Source organism: Macrobrachium rosenbergii, chromosome 9 (assembly GCF_040412425.1).
Source record: "Macrobrachium rosenbergii isolate ZJJX-2024 chromosome 9, ASM4041242v1, whole genome shotgun sequence".
NCBI lineage: Eukaryota > Metazoa > Arthropoda > Malacostraca > Decapoda > Palaemonidae > Macrobrachium > Macrobrachium rosenbergii.
The window spans coordinates 15351238-15370161 of record NC_089749.1 but is presented as its reverse complement, the minus strand read 5'-3'; the positions used below and the strand labels follow the sequence as shown (position 1 = coordinate 15370161).

General features: G+C 35.7%; 1 protein-coding gene across 1 annotated transcript in view; it reads right to left on the bottom strand.

The window, feature by feature from the left end:
- Positions 1 to 17710, bottom strand: part of LOC136841503 (protein rtoA-like) — a 24732-nt gene extending 7022 nt beyond the window's left edge. Inside the window, exons 1-10 of the mRNA XM_067108460.1 lie at positions 17331 to 17710; positions 15625 to 15785; positions 14186 to 14270; positions 13407 to 13607; positions 11980 to 12234; positions 9766 to 9952; positions 9108 to 9242; positions 8187 to 8332; positions 7696 to 7812; positions 4979 to 5117 (exon numbers count right to left, since the gene is read on the bottom strand). Of these exons, the coding sequence (XP_066964561.1) occupies positions 8300 to 8332; positions 9108 to 9242; positions 9766 to 9952; positions 11980 to 12234; positions 13407 to 13607; positions 14186 to 14270; positions 15625 to 15775 (1047 nt within the window). The 5' untranslated portion in view covers positions 15776 to 15785; positions 17331 to 17710 and the 3' untranslated portion in view covers positions 4979 to 5117; positions 7696 to 7812; positions 8187 to 8299. The remainder of the gene's footprint in view (positions 1 to 4978; positions 5118 to 7695; positions 7813 to 8186; positions 8333 to 9107; positions 9243 to 9765; positions 9953 to 11979; positions 12235 to 13406; positions 13608 to 14185; positions 14271 to 15624; positions 15786 to 17330) is intronic.
- Positions 17711 to 18924: the final 1214 nt, after the last annotated feature.

Below are 18924 nucleotides of genomic sequence, written 5' to 3'. Positions count from 1 at the left end.
GTAAATCCAGACACTGCCAGGAAATCATGTTAATTATCATAATTAGGAATGCGTGAATTACGAGGACAAATACGTTTGAAATGCTTTTTTCCTCACTGCATTTCCTCAAACGCCGCATTGTGATTTTATGTTTTGGTTTTGCATTTGTTCGTGTTTATTTGTTTCATGAGCGTAGTGGCTCTTTTCACAATGGTTTAGATTTTCTGGTTTTAGTTACACTACTTACGTGATTACTGCGGCTCAATGGTAAACTGAAGGGACAAGGTTACTAGTCTGATGTACTTAATCTGGTCTAGGCAACTGTATGATTAAGAGGTCACACTGGCTACCTCCTCTGGGCAAGGGGCCAGGATCACTCTAAGATGGTAGGGCACTGTGCCGAGAGGGCAATAGTGTCAGGATGAGCTCATGGCTCGGCAACTACTGGGCTCTCTTCAGCCCCTTCTTCTTCTTCTTCAGGTTCCTCCAAGGCCTATCTGTGTCAGACCTAGGAGGTGATGAGGGCACCAACTCTGGGGAAAGGCCAGAAGGGCTAGCGGGCATAAAGTCAGGGGTAACTTCAGAAGCTACAGGAGGGCTCCCTGCTCCAGCTGCTGCGATAACTGGAGCAAGAGCGATCTCGACCTCTGCGTCTGAGGAGGCCAGTTCCTGGTCTCCCAGAGAAGGTGTAACAGTTTGGTCCTCCAGGGGTTCGTCCTCTGGGGACAGATTTGGTGAAGAAAAAGTGTTGGGTGCCGGAGGCTCTCCGGTTGCTATGATGAGTGCCGTGGGGAATCCTGCATCTCCCGGAGGAGGATCTGCCTCATGATTTAGACCCGGCACAGGGTCCTTCTCAATTGATGGCTCAACGTCCGTGCCAGACAGAGCAGAGCGTGGCACTGCTCAGTGCTCGCAAGTGGCACTGGCAGCAGTTGAGGGTCAGGCAGGCCTGACAAGGGGTCCGGAGGTGCAATACCTCGCGGATGGCTTGAATTTGGCTGCGGCAGAGATTCCTGCCCCAGCTGGAGATCAGAGCCTCTCGGAGAGTCTTGCTTGGGGGTGTCCGCTGGGCGTTGCTTACTTGGGCAGCCCTCCCAATTTGTGGAGTGGCCTGTCCGCTTGCATGTCCTGCAGCGGTACTGCTCCTCCTGAACATCCCTTCGGGGAGAGGGAGGACCTCTTTGTTGGCCAGCTCTTCGCTACTGGAGAGGGCTAGGCCAAGAATGGTTCAGTGTGTGCCCCTTCCACTGAGAGGTGGGGTTTTGTCTTGATCAGGTTCTCCTACAGTTGAGGCCTCCGTGGAGGAGGTAGCGTGGCTGCGAAGTGGCGTTGGTGAAGGGCTTCCCCAGAGAAGGTCCCAACCCAACAGGAAGTCCACTCCGGGCCGAATTCCACCCACCACACCAAGGTGGTGGGGTAACGTGCCCCAAGGTGTCGTGATGGAGCTTGACCGTGGGAATGGTAATGGTGTGGCCCTCTATCCACTTTATCTCCCACCGGGTTTTTCCGTCAACCATGGGACCAGCTGGCACTTGGGCTCTGGAGATCAGGCTAATGTCTGCTGCAGTGTCTACTGTGACCGGAAGGGTCACGGGCAGGTTAGAGATCTTAAGAGGGGCCACCGAGATGAACTGGGTCTCCGCAAATTTTGTCCCCTATCTACGAGACACGTTAGGCACACTTTCTCCGCTCGTTGTTGTGCGCTAGTTAACTCGTTTAAAAATCAATATCATGCAAAATTAATCCTTGGCCGGGGAAAAAATAGCAAAATATTAACAATTACACGGTAACTTGGCCCACGACCTTTGCTGGAATGTACAGCCATGGTATCCAAATGTGGCAAAAGTGCTTCAAGATTTTGCAGATTGTTAATTATACTGCTCTCAATGCACACTTTCCTACCTACGCTAATTTCTTAATTATAACTGGTATTATTATTATTATGCCTTGTGCTGTCTCCTTGTTTGGAAAAATAGCATTATATTAAATATCTGACTTTTCTCTTTGGAATTAATGTGTAATGACTTCTACTCCAGATTCTTTCTCTAGATTAATTAGATCCTAGGCTAGATCGCCACTGTTAGGTGTGGGGACTTGGCTGATGAGTTTATTACTGAATTAACGTAATTTATGAGGCCCTGAGTGCCAAGAACACACATAACCTGTCATTTAAAGCTAAAAATTACCCTCAAAGACAGACAATTATTAATTGAATAAGGTCGCCAGTCAGGAAGAAACCCAACACAGAAAGAATATGTAGTTAGCGAGGAAATTTCCTGAACAATCGCCCCACTTCAGACGCAGTCAATTTTCCCTTTGCTTCAGTAAGGTTTTAACACAATGGATTATATCGTACGCAATTTAGTACTGGTAAAGGCTATTTCTCCTCCGAACAATGGGATCGAGACACAAGGCTGCCTGAATGCTGAAAATTACTTACTTAACCTTCCCTAATTCCTAATTACTGCACGGGAATAGTTGAGTCTCGCTAAGCAATATAAATTATTCTTACTCTAGACTTTATAAAAGTAAATTGTTTACATGGGTTATAGTAGATGGTGGCAAACAGGGAAAACAAAGGAATGGAAATACAGAATGAGATACTAGTGAGTCGATGAAAATCTGGCAAATTTCAAACTTACCGTGGAATATTTATAAATATATATATATATATATATATATATATATATATATATATATATATATATATATATATATATATATATATATATATATATATATATATATATATATATATATATATCACATAGGTTGCCGCGCATACAACGGACTGTATTACTATTTTGATCTCCTATCACAGTAATATCAGCCTGAGAAGTCTTGATAATAGCTTTCGTCTCGGCTCAATAATATCAATGAAGACAGTAAGAGGACAAGTACAAAGAATTTAGTTACACACAACGAAATGTGTCCCTTGGGGACGAGACTAAGTCTTGGCTTGACATTTCTCTCTGACCTGAAACCTTCAGTGTCAAAACAAGGTGCTGGGAGTGCCCCAGTAATGTCTTTATGCCTCTGGGCAGTGAAATTTTGTCAAAACATCGAAATTATTTTTAATTCCAAACATAGAGCAGGAAAAGGAAGCTTAAGACCACCTTCAATAGAGGTCACAGTGATTTTGGTGAAACTCTCCTATGGGTTTAGGTCCCTGATGCTAATTAAGACATTTTTTTTAAATACCCAGCACTACCCTGAATTAGCTCATAATGCAATGAACCAACAGTACTAGACATCTTCTTGTCTTTGTTCGAAAATCAGCTATATATTTTCTGTAATATTCTACAATAAAATGCATAGAGGGCTGTATATATATATATATATATATATATATATATATATATATATATATATATATATATATATATATATATAACAGCAGAATATTTATAAATATATATATATATATATATATATATATATATATATATATATATATATATATATATATATATATATATATCCTGTTTATATATATATATATACAGTATATATATATATATACACATATTTACATATAACATATATATGTATTATATATACATATATATATGAATATATATATATGGTGATGTATATATATATATATGTATGTATATATAAACAAAGATGAATATGCATGGTAAATAAGTTAAGGCTCGGAATATTATTTATTACATATAGACTTATATAATTTTATTTTCTTGTGTCCAAGGATTAAGTCAGAGAATATCATAACAATCATTCCTACTTCATTCCGAATATGGAATAAAAGCCGTGTTGAGGAAGTATTTACTTGTTTTTCAAATAATTATGACTCTCAGTAATAACAAAATTTGAAAAAGACCGAAAATAGAAGAAGATTTTTTTAAAATAACCTCTCACATTGAATGAAACAGAATTCCATCAAAAAGCTTACGCTAGACATTAATAACAACAACAAAAAAACTTTCAATGCTGAAAAATGTAAGGCAGCCTTCCAACGAATTCCTGGTAAGGGGTTAGTGCCGTCAGTGCACCTCATGCAGTGCACTGTAGCCATTACTTAAGGTTCTTTGTAGCATGCCTTCGGCCCATAGCTGCCACCCCTTTCGTTCCTTTTACCGTACCTCCATTCATATTCTCTTTCTTCCATCTTACTTTCCATCCTCTCCTAACAATTGATTCATAGTGCAACTGCGAAGTTTTCCCCGTTACACCTTGCAACCTTTTACTGTCAATTTCCGATTCAGCACTGAATAACCTCATAGGTCCCAGTGCTTGGCCTCTGGCCTAAATTCTATAATCGGTCCAACCTTCCAGCGAAATGCGTCATCCCTCACGACATCAGACAATAACCAAACAGTAAACACATTCCGCCATATACGGACATCATCTGAATTCTTTCGCTGATAACGCCCCCTCCCCTCCCAAGCCTTTTACGAGGCCGATCCTCTTACTCACGTACTTTTGGGAATAGGATCCCCCATGCTCCTGCAGGATATCGCTTATGCAAGTGGCTTATCCTTGCAACCCATAACAGTGACCTTCTGTATCAGATGCGACCTAGAAAAATTACTCTTAAAACAATTCCACTACACTACAAGAGAAAATCCAAAATATAACACTGGGCAAACTATTTATTTGCAAGCTGAAAATGCAAGTTTTGGGAAATTAAGGTAAAGAATTTTAAAATAATTTTGTCCTGCAACCATAAAAAATTCCCACAGAAAGTTTGGCATATCACATAGCAGTAAGGAACGGACACAGCTCCTTAGGACCAAATAACCGTTTCTAAATTTATCTCTTCAATCAAGTTTTGTTTGCCTTATTATTACTAATATCTTTACTACACTTTGCATGGTTGTGAAGTGTCAGTGGAGTGAAAAAGATAGTTCACACATTTCAACTTCTATGGATTAATACTTAACTTGTCATGAATGAACCAATTTCTACTTATAAGGATTGTCTGAGGAGGCCTTAAGAGTTATTAAAAGCACAGAGGAGAACTAAGGTTACTTACTGTTGTGCATTTTGCGAATTTGTTTTTAAGTCATCCAACAGACCAATTGTGTCAGTAAGCTGATGAGAACGGGGCTCCAATAAGCATTCCAATTCACAAAGACAATTAGTCATATCCTTCAGTGCTCCAGATAACTGATCTGAAAGGAAAATCATTGTACTTGTATTCAAAGATATAAACTTTATGGAACACTGCTAAAATCAGTGTTCCTTAAATAAAATGTTCCATAAAAATTTTTAAAAAATCATTCTGTATAACTTAACACGCAAATTATTATTTGACAATCTGGAAATCATAATCTGATGTAAACGCTAACAAAAACTCATATCTCCTGTTAATACATCGTTACAGTAGTTGGAGAGTGTCATGACATCAGCTTGAGTATGAATGTAATATTTCTATATCAACCATATAGACTGAAAGGTAAAAGTTTTATAGAAAATCCTAAAAAGGTGAAGGGTATTTCAATTTTCTACCATATACAGGGTAAAGAGAATAACTATAACTGTTTCTGCTTTACAAGGTAAATTTTTTTTTTATACCTGATGGATGCAAGGACATAGATCATGTTATTAAAAATGCTCACTTTACTTTTGTACAGTCACTCAAAAATGTTTTACAACATACTTCAAAACTTTTCGGACAACAGGTTACAATAGTGACATCTGGCGCTATATGGCAGCTCCGTCATAAGTGAATGAAACAACCACAGATATGACTGGTAAGTCAGAGAAATTACCTCCCGTTTCCCTTAAACCTGTTTTTATTTCTCTCTGTCATTATTATAATTTCCTTTATTTAATCATTCATTCTCTCTCTCTCTCTATGCCACTAGTATCCATTGGGTGTTATCAGATTTTCTCCCTATAGTTTTCCATTGGGTTATTTATGCATGAAGAAGTACCTCTTGAAGAAAATATCTCTCTGAATTTACTCCCATAAGGATTGAATGGATGACTAATTATAGTTTTTTATCTGACTCTTTTACCCTACTATCATGAGCAAAAATTTTCAAAATGTTTCGTTATTTTTCACTCACCATTTTTTTTATATAGTTAACTGTATGATTAATAACCAAAATCGAATAAGAAAAGCACATTTCCTTGTATATATTAAATGAACAAATTATTGTTAGGCGAACAAAAACTTCTGGAACATGTTGCAAAATATTTTTGAGTGACTGTACACGGACAGACTAGGTCAAGTACAGTACAGTACTAAAAATCTGCTGTTTGCAGTAGGTAATTAAATGAGTGAATCCAACCACTTAGGGAAAGCTTCTTTTTCCCTTGCCTTCGGGAGTTATATCAAATAGCATCGACAACACAGTTTCATGCCTCAAGAAGGTTGAATGCATGTTAACATCCATCTGTAACTTGTAAAAGGAATCACTGGTGAAGCTTTCAGGAGCTAAAGTTCAAATAAATTACAACAGTCACCATCAATGATTGTGGTCTTGCAACGATAGAGGACTTTCAGTACAACACCACAGAACTTGAAAGTGACCCAGACACAAAATTCACCATTGTGATAAGTACAATTATGTATTTAACTTTCAAATAGATTATTTTACTTATTAAATTCATTTTTTCAAAATGTTGTGCATTCTAACAAAGAAAACTAAAAATCAACAAATATGCTTTGCTTGATTAAAACTGAAATACTTTGGGCGAATTTATGACATCACACATATTAAGTGAAGGCCAAATATACCAATATCAAGGGTCTAGCCACTTGTATTGGTAACTTTGCTCAAAAGAGTTTATAAAGGTTGCTGATCCGTCTTGAAGACACAGGCAAAGTAGAAAGGGTCTTCAGTAAGGGATGCCACAGGGCTATCTTGTTCAAAGGCTCATAAGCTGATTTGGTAAAACTCTTCAATGCTTGTGAAAAATACCTATTGGGAGGTTTAGACATCCGAGGCATCTCTTTCTAAAAGTACTGGTAGCCTTTCAAGCTCCAAAGAAGCACCTATATAGAGTCCACAAAGCTAAAAAATTTGATAGGGAAGAACTATAGCCATTAATAGCTAAGACAGCTAACGTCTTCACATGCCTCAGAACCAAAAATAAATCTGCTTAAAGTGGAATACAGGTATCAACTGGGTCAACATCATCTCAACCACTTGCCAAAACCAGACATTAAGTAACCAACACCAAAGCCTAGAACCGTAGTAATAAACACAAGACCTTGAAAAACATTCTGGCATACTGCTAACAACAGCAGACAACCAAAAATTTCAAGATAAATAAAAAATATGTGTAATTATTCAGTCAGGCACCCCACAAAGCCAACAATCCAGAGGTAGAGATAAGCAACAATAAAGAGACTGCTAAAGTGTAATGATCCTTCATTTATGACTTACTAAACTAGTGAAAATACTGGAAACTAATAACTGATGAGATATAGGTACACATAACCTTGCAAAATAGCAATCAATTCTGGACAGAGCTGTACACAGAGCTGCTGACATTTAGAAGTAAAGAAGTTAACTGTGCTTCTAGGTAGTGCATATGACATGACACTACTATACTTCTGTCTGTTACACTAAATACTCGTGAGTCTTGAGGGGGGTGGAATCTTAAGACCAAGAATGAAGGCATATTTATGACACATAAAGTTGTGATAGAACAAATACACAGATGTAGTACTACATTTTGCTGTATTTGTACTTGTGTCTCAAGAACATTATAAACAATTACTTTTTTAGCACTTACCTCTATAGGCTGCATGATTTGTTGGCATATACAGATTATCCATCTTTACTTGATGCAAATTTTTCTCAGACTCCTTTGTCAGAACTTCTAATGCAGATTCACAGCCTGGTAGGCAGTCTGAATTAAAAAGAAAATATAAATACAGTACCCACATAATTGCAACTTACAACGATCCTGTAATCAGAAATCTAATTTAAAAAATCATGTAAATTCTTAAAATATATCATGAATTTGATTACTGTATACAGTAAATTTGATTACTGTATGCAGTAAAGCCTCAAAGATCCAGACTAACTTGGGGAAGGGCAAGACCTTTGTCAATTTTATTTTAAATCTATGGCCTATGTGACAAAATATTTTTGTTTGGCTATCTCCTAATGAAGTGTATTAATAATAATGAAATGAAAAGTATACAGTATAGCAGATTTTAAAAATGAATTTTATGAGAATTTAAACAATACACCACAAAATGTCATACAAAATAATCTCACCTGCAAGTTTACAAAGCAGATCAGTCTGATCTTGGTAAGACTGGAAGACTTTCTGGTGATTTAAAGCAACTCTAAAGATATCTTTTTACAAATGCTGGAATACTTCCTCCTGTTTAAATATGTTTATCCAAGAACACTAGTTGGGTCTTATTGAAAGAAAACAGTTGAAAATTAGATTTAAATGCCCAAAACATGCTGTTACAAATGCTGGAATAATTTTCCTAAATTGACAAATAATTCCAGCATACAGTATAGTATTTTATCACAGCTGATGTACCTACACTTAAAATAAAATTTATTTTTTTGTGGAAAATTACCTTTTTTGTTCCATACACCAAACTACATATACTGTATGTGATAAAGTATTTCATTCCAAAAACAGTCTTTGTTCAATGTTAAATCCTTACTACCTGGAAGACAGACATATCAGGCATCTATCCTGATAATGCTCTATAATGTGAATCTTTCTAAAACTGATATTTTTTTTGCCAGTGAATACAATTCAGTGACGTTCAGTAAATGGGTATTCAAAATAATAAAATTATTCCATAAATGGATTTCTAAATAACATGATAAAGGAGAGCACCGAATAAGGAGTAAGCCTGTATAAAACAGTATAGATTGTGTGACAGGTTCTTATCAATACCTGTAAGAATATAAAAGTTGTAGATTTAAAACAAATACCTTTAAGAATATAAAAGTTGTAGATTTAAAACAAGAAATCTTAAAAAACTTAATATGATGAAAACCAAATGTGTAAAATGGAATAGCAAGCTAAGTGACACGTGTGCTCTAGAAAAAAAGTGTCAAGATTTTTTACTCAGGTCTGCCAGTTATTTGGCAACATACGAAAACACGTGCACCATCAAAAACCTGTTATGTAGAAGCTTACAAAAAGGAACAGTTATTCAGCAGATCTACCTTCAAGTCTTCCAACTGTTTGTCGAATGCCTCTTCTGTAACAACATCAATATAGGCTGCCTGCAGGTATCTTAAATATTCTTTTGCAAGGTCTTCAAAAGTAACCTCTTTAGAAGATCCTATACTTGTGTCTTCCTGTTAGTAATAGAGCATACTTGCTTTAGTTTCACAAGACTAAACCTGACTGATATTACAATATTATTATTATTATTATTCTAAACTCACTTAACTCAGTAGTCTGGTCAACCAAACAAAGATGAACTTCAGTGAAAAAGAGCTACAACTGAAATTATTTCTAATGCCAGGAATTCATCAGATTTAGTAGTCTGGGTTTACTTGTAAAGTTGGCAACAGTCCTTTTCATAATCGTTTATGGAATACAGTACACTATGCAACATTTTGAGAAAGTATGCTTTAAGTGTTTAAGAAAACGTGATCCTTTAAACAGAAACACGCTTTGTGCAGAGGTTTAATTAAGTCTTTGAGGCTGATTTCTAAGCTTTAACAGGGTTAATCTGAAAGATATGTTGCTTAGTGAGGAGCCAAAATTGAAGGACGTTGAAAAAGCCACATGCCAAATTAGAAATGTACAGTGTACTTATAAATTAAAAGTTAATTTCGATACAGAAATGGAATTAACTTTAATGCAATGACTCACACTGGAATCTTTTTCACCAGTAGATAAGATAGTGACTTCATTCTTTTCACCACTACTCGAGTCCAGTCGTATAGCAGATATATCAGGGAGTTCAGGAAGCTCACGAATGGCACTATTTGTTATGTCACATCCTTTCGGACCAATAAGATTTGCTTTCCCAGGTTCAACTCCACCTACAAGCGTTGTACTTCAAAAAAACAGGAGAAGTTTAGTAATATCAATCCCCTAACTACAAGTTTTGTATCAATAATAATTCCTTTTCTTGGTTATAAATAAAAATAAGTATATGTCCAACCAAGGAAAAATGCTCAGAGGACAGTGGTTAAAGTTACCATGTCACAAATCCATGAATCTTAACCAATACTTTCCAAATAATATAAAGTACTATGCCAACAAAGTTCTAAACTATTAAGGTGTTTCATTAAAGCTTCATTTCCCAAAAATATTTAATACTTTTCAATAAGAAAACATATCAGCAGAATATATGGAAGAAGCAGGATGAAAACCACAGTGTAGACCAAGAGAATGATGGAGAAATGAAGACTCAGACCAAATGTAAATTCAGACAGAAAATGCAAAACTGAAGTGGCTGTAGAAAAATCTTTGCATGTAACTAGGTAAAGAGAGAACCTGAAATCAAAATGTTAATGACGAAAAACAGTACTGCACATTAGTGATAAAAATGTCAGAAGTACACTTCTAGAGTTTTCATGACTGCATTTTTACTTCAGGACTATTCCAGAGAACTTTATAGTCAAGTTACGTGTTGTTATGTTTTGCAGAACAATATCACTAGACTACAGTTTTTTTTAAGTGTTCAAAATAATTTTCTCATATCTTTCAAGTCTATTACAGTATTTCTGAATTCTTATAAACAATATTTCACATACCTGAAATCAGCATCATACCAATAACTTTTGATCCCTGACATCAAACACTTTTAATCATTCACTGTCTTACTGATGTTAACCTTGTTTCTTAGTTTTCCCAATAATTTTCAAAACAAGTAAGCAAAGCTAAATAAAATTAAATTTAATGCACTAATAACAGATTCTTTTCTAGCTATGATACAAGTTAATGGTAGTTTACTCAGTCCTGATAGGATTTCTTTGGAATATCTTGAATTCAAGATTTACTATCTGTTACTCATTGAAATAGTCAAATAAAATTTCAAAACGTCCCCTGTACGGGGGTTCAATGGACTGTACCTCCCATAATGCACAAAATATTACCAAGCATTCGTATCAGCATCCTCATGATCCCATTTTAATGCATAAACTATAATAACTATAGTCTAGAGGTAATAGAGAAATTTAATACTGTATTTGGACTTGTTTTTATCCAGTCCAGGGGCAACCTCTCTCACTACTGGCCCCTAAATAAATATGCAAAATGAAAGCACCTTGATCTTGAAACCCAAGGTTGTGACTTGCCATCTTGACATTCTAATTTACATAAGTTAAGGTACTGTACACTAATTTAAAAAAATCCTCTGAACTATGTCTTGAGACCAAAAATTTGATAGCGGTCTGATTAACCTGCAGACTGCAGTATCCCTAACTTACGTAAATCCACCTTTCTGAAGCCAAAGTTATCAAAATTTAAACATTAAATCCATTACACTGTCAACTGTACTTGACTGCTCTTGAAACATATGTAGATACAAAAGTACACTCCAATTCTATCAATAAATTCTTGAACCTAAATGAGATGTACTAGACTACCAGGTGAATTCTTCATTCTTACCAAGTATTTTTTAATGTTGCCCAAGTGTTTTTTTCACCATGGTCATCCTTCCAAAATACCTACGCAAGTTATTTTGAAGAAATTCTGCGGTCAGAAAACAAATGGGAAATACAAGGAAAAGCAAAAAGAATGTCTTTAATGATCCCAGTGCTATGTTACTGCTTATCTTAACATTTATCAACAAAAAATTAAATCATATCAGGGGAATCATCAGCAGAAGCAGGATGGAAAAAAAGCAAGATGACTTAGACCACACAGAAATTCAGGCAAAAAGTGCTCAAGATAATAGGTGTAGAAAGAACTCACTTCACATTAGCCCTGTGGAGGGTAAACCTGGAGTATAAAAACTAATGATAGTCAAAATAAAATCACAAGTATTCTGCTGAAATGTCTGAAATTATAATACAGTAATTAAAAACTAGTAGACAAAAAATAATGTACGGCAAGAGTAAAAATACTGTATAGTACCTGAAAATATTTTGTGTGCTCCCCAACATGGTCTTTTCTGCCAACACTGTTGAATGAAGCTTTGAACTCCCACTAGCTGAAGACTTAGACTTCATTGGACTACGACCATTAAGTCTAGACTCATTCAGATTGAAAGCTGATTTGGCAGGTCTTGGTTTTGAAGTTACATTAACAGTGCTCCTCATTGCATTCTCAGTCGTTCTTGTAATATTATTCAATGATTTTCCAACACCAGGCCTCTGAGATGATGAACCTCTAAAAACAAAAACAAAAAAAAAGAAATACATAAATAAAATAACAGTGATAATGAACACACAATACTAAGCTGAATGCAGAAATAAACATTTACCTCACATCATCTCTCACGTGGTAGGTCCTTAGTTTGATCCAAATGTGAAACGGAAATTTATTAAAAAATATTTTTATGATAAAATTAAGTTTTATATATACTTACCAAGTAATTACACTGCTATGGTTTCAACTCGCATGGCAGCTTAAATTTTGAAATTCGCAGTAGCACTTCTTTTGTTTTGTTTAGGTGACTAGCCCCACCAAATTTCGGGGTAAGAGAGATACAACTCAGCAAAGATCTTTAGTTTGTTTGTACTCCTATGTCCATGCAAGGGGAGGCGGGAGGGCTCCAATTCTGTAATTACTTGGTAAGTATATATAAAACTTAATTTTATCATAAAAACATCAGTTTTATATAAGTAACTTACCAAGTAATTACATTGCTGAATCCCACACTGACAGGAGGTGGAATACATGGACATATTCTACCCCAAATCATTAGTAATGGTAATGAATTGAGAACAGAAAAGCTGCTGGCATTGATACAATGCTTGTTGTTTCCTTACCTGGTATGAGAGCTACTGCAGGTAGATACTGCCTCCGGTTGGTGCTCATCTTAACTTGCAGGGCTTGGCAGTATGTAGAGCCGTGGAGCGCCTATACTTAAGTAAGAGCTTTACAGCGAAGGACATTTCTGATGGCTAGCAAAGCATCAAAAATTGCCCCCTGCCCTGGGCGCAGTACCACAATAAAAAACAACCAGACAAACAATGCCGTCACCTACCTACACCACATAATAAAACACCACCACCCAACCACTAAAAAACTGGTGGGAACTCCAGGCACAGGGTACCCCCAGGCTCCCCTAGGACTCGCCACCCTACATAAAGGCGAAGAGATCAAGGATAGAAAGAAAGTTTCCTACGCTTCGTCCCCCAAAAGAAGTGCCACCACAAATTTCAAAATTTAAGCTGCCGTGCAAGTTGAAACTATAGCAGTGTAATTACTTGGTAAGTTACTTATATAAAAAAAGCATTGTTACAGCAATATTTTCTTTGATAATACTTTATACACAAACAACAACCATGATTCAAAAGCAATTATAAATTTTCAAACTATGAGAAATAGTATCATACCTCAACACTTTCTTCCTGGTAGTTGTGTCAGGCAAAGATGTCAGACCACTGGTGCAGTTCAGATTATTCTTGCTGTGGCTACTGTCATTGCCAGTTAATCCACTCCTGCTGTTACTGTTGTTATTTTTTGAATTGCTCAAACCAGTCCGAAACCGTGACTGAACAACACGGGATTTAGGCTTACTTTGCTGCTTTTCTTTACTGTAAGAATAAAAATTAGTGACACTTCGTTGCATAGTTTCATAGTTTTTATTGTTTTAGCATATTTGTTTTCCTTTGCTGCTCTATTATATAATTTATTATCCTTTACATCCGTTTTTCTTTTTCCATACTAGGATGCTTTTACTATTAGAGTCCTTGGGTTTGTAGCATCTTACTTTTCTAAATAAACTTCAACTAAAACCTACATTTCAAAGGACTACCTATCAATCAAAGCTCCATTACCTTTATAAAGCTGAACAATAACATGTCACTGATTTTATAAATTACAGATTACTTATAAAAATTCATCTCAAGATAAATAAGAAAACCTTTGAATGTCATTTTCTGTGTGTCGTGTTATGCATAAAAATGTCAAAGTTTGAATTTCTACAAAGTTCCAACAGTCTCAGTAATAGAAGTTAACCAACTCCAATTGCAAGTTCATTTAAAATATAAAATTACTTTCTGACGGGTAACAGTGAAATGACAGGTCAAAGACAATACGAGCTCAATTGATTTTATAAGTACTGTACTACTTTTCCAATGTACATTATACGACTGAATTATACATACTGTACCTTGCATTTGCAGCTCCAGATATATTGCCATTTGACTTATCAGTTGTAGTATTACCGGATTTTGAGAGCAATAACTGGTTAATACCTGAAAATATGGATTATTGTTATATTACTAACACCTACATTTCAATAAAAAAGTCAATCTCAGAGGTGATGCTAAGTATACCTCTGTAAATAATGCAAGATGAATCTCATTACTCAAAAGTCTATACAGGACAGTATCTAACACCAAAAATACAGATAAAACAATTATATAGTTACAAATATGATAAAAAGGACACATGCAACGTACTGGTTTCATGCAAAGTGCAATTCTAATTATCCTTTTCATCACATGTAAGTTTCTGCGTAACAAGTCATTCAGGTGAAGTCACAAAATTAAGGAGCACCACCTACTTTCCAAGGTATGTAAAAGAAACAATTCAAAGTGTTCCAAGCGCATGAAGGATTATAGCTTGAAAGAACATAAAATCAACTAGTGTAGTCTCTAAATAGATGAACAAAAACAAAATATCAAACTGTATATGTAATGAATGTCTTAACAATTACCAAACTACTCGCAAAAGCTGAAAGACCCTGTCTATCAGCTGCTGAGGCAGGTTACGGGTATTACAAATTCAGCTAAGCTAATTTATCGGATTGAAAATCACATTATAATTACTTATTTAATTGTATGTTTTCAAACATACCATACTGTCTGATATTCTAGTGCCCTTAAGATTTTCAGCAGTGGATATCAATGGGAATGAAAATGGTAAGGCAGTAGATAATAAGTACTTGACTGAATGGTGTCAATTCAAAACTAGCTAGAGGTGGTTTTTTGAGCCAAGATGCACTTCCAATATTTCCTGATAACTATAACTCAAGATATGACAACTGTTAGGGAGTACACCTTGATTCAATGATGTACTTGCAAGTGTACATAAATAACAAGCAAACATGCTGGTCATACAGGGGTCTTTGGCAGGGTGGGGCCATACAGCAAAGCCTACAGGTAAAGAAAAACTGTTGTGCCCACTCCCTTGGCATGGTAGAAAACTGGGTGTTATTAAAACCAAAACACAGAAAGAAAGTTTTAACAAAATATGATACAATGTTAAGATCTAGCCATACAAGATACAGCAAGAATAATCATGAAAAATTAAGAATGGTTTGTATACAAACCATTTATGTGTAACTCAAGCATCACAACAGGTTTCAGGAGAGAGAGAGAGAGAGAGAGAGAGAGAGAGAGAGAGAGAGAGAGAGAGAGAGAGAGAGTGTGTGTGTGTGTGTGTGTGTGCAGTATACGGTAGGGGAAATATTAGACCAATAAAGCCTTTGTTACAGAAGCTATAAAACAAACCAACGGTAAAATGAATAATTTAAATATTTAGCATTTTCTTAGTAAATTAAAATAAAAGCCTTTCACTGCCGATCATGTGCAACAATGCACTTACTTTCTGACTTACTGGACCCTTGGCTTATGTTTTCCTCTGCATCGGCAACAGTATTTCCATTATCAACTGTCACGCCCTCATCATTTATTATCTTTGCAGCAGGCTTGACTGAAGGCTGACCTAAAACTTCCACGGAGGATTCAGTCTCCATCTCTTGCAGTCTAAAAATATGTAATTAAAACTCAATTTTAAAAAAGATTCAAAACATAGCAACTTCGACCATTTAAAAATCTAAATGAACACCATAAGATAATTCAAGTCTTAACATTTTCTATAAAAATGGATGATAGCTTTATAGTCTAGATGTTAGCTAAGTGAGTTACAGATTAGCCAGTCAAAAATAACAAAATGAAGCTATTCCTTAGCTGTTCACATGGGCAATGTAAAATAACCAGGGTATTCAATAACTATGCAGAAAAATCTAGACCTCTTTTTATTTACCGTAACTGAAAATGTGAACTCAAACAAAAATTTCTTTAGGTCAGGCCCTCTCACCAAAAAATTCAAAAAGCAAAATCCTTACAAAAATTACGTGGGTGAAAAGGATGTTCCCATGAACTATCATGAACTAGTTTATTGAGCACATATTTGTTAAACTGATTGATTAGGTCTTAAATTTATCAAGGCGGATGCCTTAAGTAAGAATAGAGTATGTGAACAAGTAATAGGCTAGACTTGAGTTTTTTCTTGGGGAGGGAAAGGGAAGGTGTGGACTAACATTCCACTTACTATGGTTATCCAAGTTACAGTCGTTCTTACATTAAATACATGATCACATAAATACTATGATCACATAAGAGGCTCATTAAGCCGATCACATGTTGTTATGTCCCTATAGCCGATCACATAAGTTAAGGCTCGTTCTTAAATTATATAGCTTGTCGCACAAGAGTTAAGGCTCGTTTTTACATTAAGTAGCTAAAAACGTTTTACTGCAGCTAAAAAAGTCATATTCATTCACTCTCCCTCTTGAAAATATACAATACAATTTATTTGATCATTCTCTAATTAAAATATTGTAGCCTAACAAGCCCACGCCAATCTCAATCTCATGGGGTAACGTATTATCTAATAGGCTACTCCTTGGCTATTCTGAATTCAAAGTAGCCTACTCTTGACAAAATTTATATCCAAGCTGCTTCTTGCTTTTGTTTCAGGCCTAATGACTTTTTCCTACCCGTCTTATGAGGTGATAGGCTAGCCGATAGCCGATGGTCGACTTTTTCCTCACTTCTAACCTTGTAAGGTGATAGGCTAGGCCTACTGCCTTCATTAAAAAAAGGCTACTTGCTTTTGTACCTTAAAACTTAGCTATCAAACTTCTTAAGTTAAACTTCCTCTAAACTTTCTCATTTCAACTTACGACGCCGAAGTTTAACTACGAGTTGGGGCCTAGGCCTAGCTTAAGCTACGTAGCCTTACTGGGATCGGCCTAGGCTTCGGTAACAAAGTTTTGTCAAAATACTGTACTGGGTTTGCCTAGGGCCATAATAGCCTAGCATACATGACGGCAAGTTTTCGCCATGATTTAATCCTAAGGATTCATATACCTGATGAATTTTAACTTCGCAGTGACTTAGAATATCCTACAACTTGGGATAGGCCTAGTCTACTCTAAGGATACACCGATTAAGTCTAGGATTATAAATGCAATTTCTGTTAAACAGGACTTAGCAATTTACAACTCTTAATGGCGAAACTCTCACCTGCACTTAGAACAAACTGAATAAAACGGAAACAACTGAGATTCGCAATTGACGAAGAAACGCGGCAGACATTTAAATATTTTGGCTCAAAGTAGAACGATGTCACAGTTCCGAACTTCTGACGTCAAATGTTACACGAAGGTATATATACGCTTTTTCTTTTTTTAATCTTCTGCATTCAAGTAATTAAACTCAAATGCAAAATTGTATATATAACTTTTAAAAATGGAACAAGATAAGGAATTTAAGCTTCGTGTGTTCAAAGTAAAATGCGTTCTTGGATTTAAATTTAGCCAGCCTTGTGCTGGCACGGGCTCTTGCTATTTAGCAGCGCGTAAGAAAAATATACGTTCTTGTATTAATGTACTTAGAATGTAAACAGTATATCACATATATGGTAAAAAAAAATGGTACATTGTTGAGCTTGCGTTCAACAGAATTGTGTATATCGGTTATTTTCCTCAACATAAGCGGTTTTCCTAACCAGGGCCTGATTTCATACAAAAAGAAAAAAAAAAATAGCGGCTCACACACACACACACACAAATATACTTTATCAATTAATTTACATTTCCTCAAGAATACTAATATTGGGTCAATTGAAAATGTTGCAGACTGATAAAACTTCACCAATCGATCCATTTCCAAAAGTTGATAACCGATGTTGGTTATAGTTTGGACATTCTCATAACACATGTTTAACAGTTATTATAACTTTGCATTCTGAGCATTTGGGAGCCGGTTCATGTGGGCTGCTCATTAAGTATGCATGTGTCAGACGAGTAAGGCCCATTCAGAGATGTGTTAGAATTACTTGCGCATGCTTCTCTACAGTATGATGAACTCCATTTTTTAATTCTTTTATTTTTCCATTTGTTTATAATGCCTACTTTTACAAGTAAGATAATCAGAAATTTACATTCGATTTTGTCATGTGGAATATTTCAGCCTCTTCTTTTTTGTCATATGGGCAGTACAACATATTTCTATATTCAATGCGTCTGATGCCGAGCCTCTTATTTCCTTTAATCCAACGATAGACAGCACTGTTACTTCATACAGTACAGTTCGGTTATGTCTGTTTGTTCCCCCGAGTAGTGTTTGATAGTTCTTTAGTTAGATTTAATGCTCTTTTACATTTTGATTTCATGTATGTGATGTGAGCTTTAAAATTTAGGTGAGTATCAAATACTAATCCCAAAAGTTCTGCCGTTTGGCCAGTTGGTATACTATGATTTCTGATTTTTAAATCTATTTCTTTAACATTCTTCGACTTTTTATTTTTATAAAACAAGACTACTTGAGTCTTATGTATGGATAATTTAAAGCCTACAGACGAAGTTTATTCATCTATTTTTATTATAGTTTTATTAATGATTCGCTCTGCATGTTTTATTCGAGATGTTGAATAATATATGGCATAAAATCATCCATATACAGGTTACTTTTATTCCGATAAGTACATTATTTACTGATATAATTTATTGCTAAAAAGTAAACAGTGTGCCACTAAGGACGCTTCCTTGTGGAACGCGCCATTTTCAAATGAAATGTCGGACCAAAACATCATCAGTTCGCCTGAAAACTACGATCT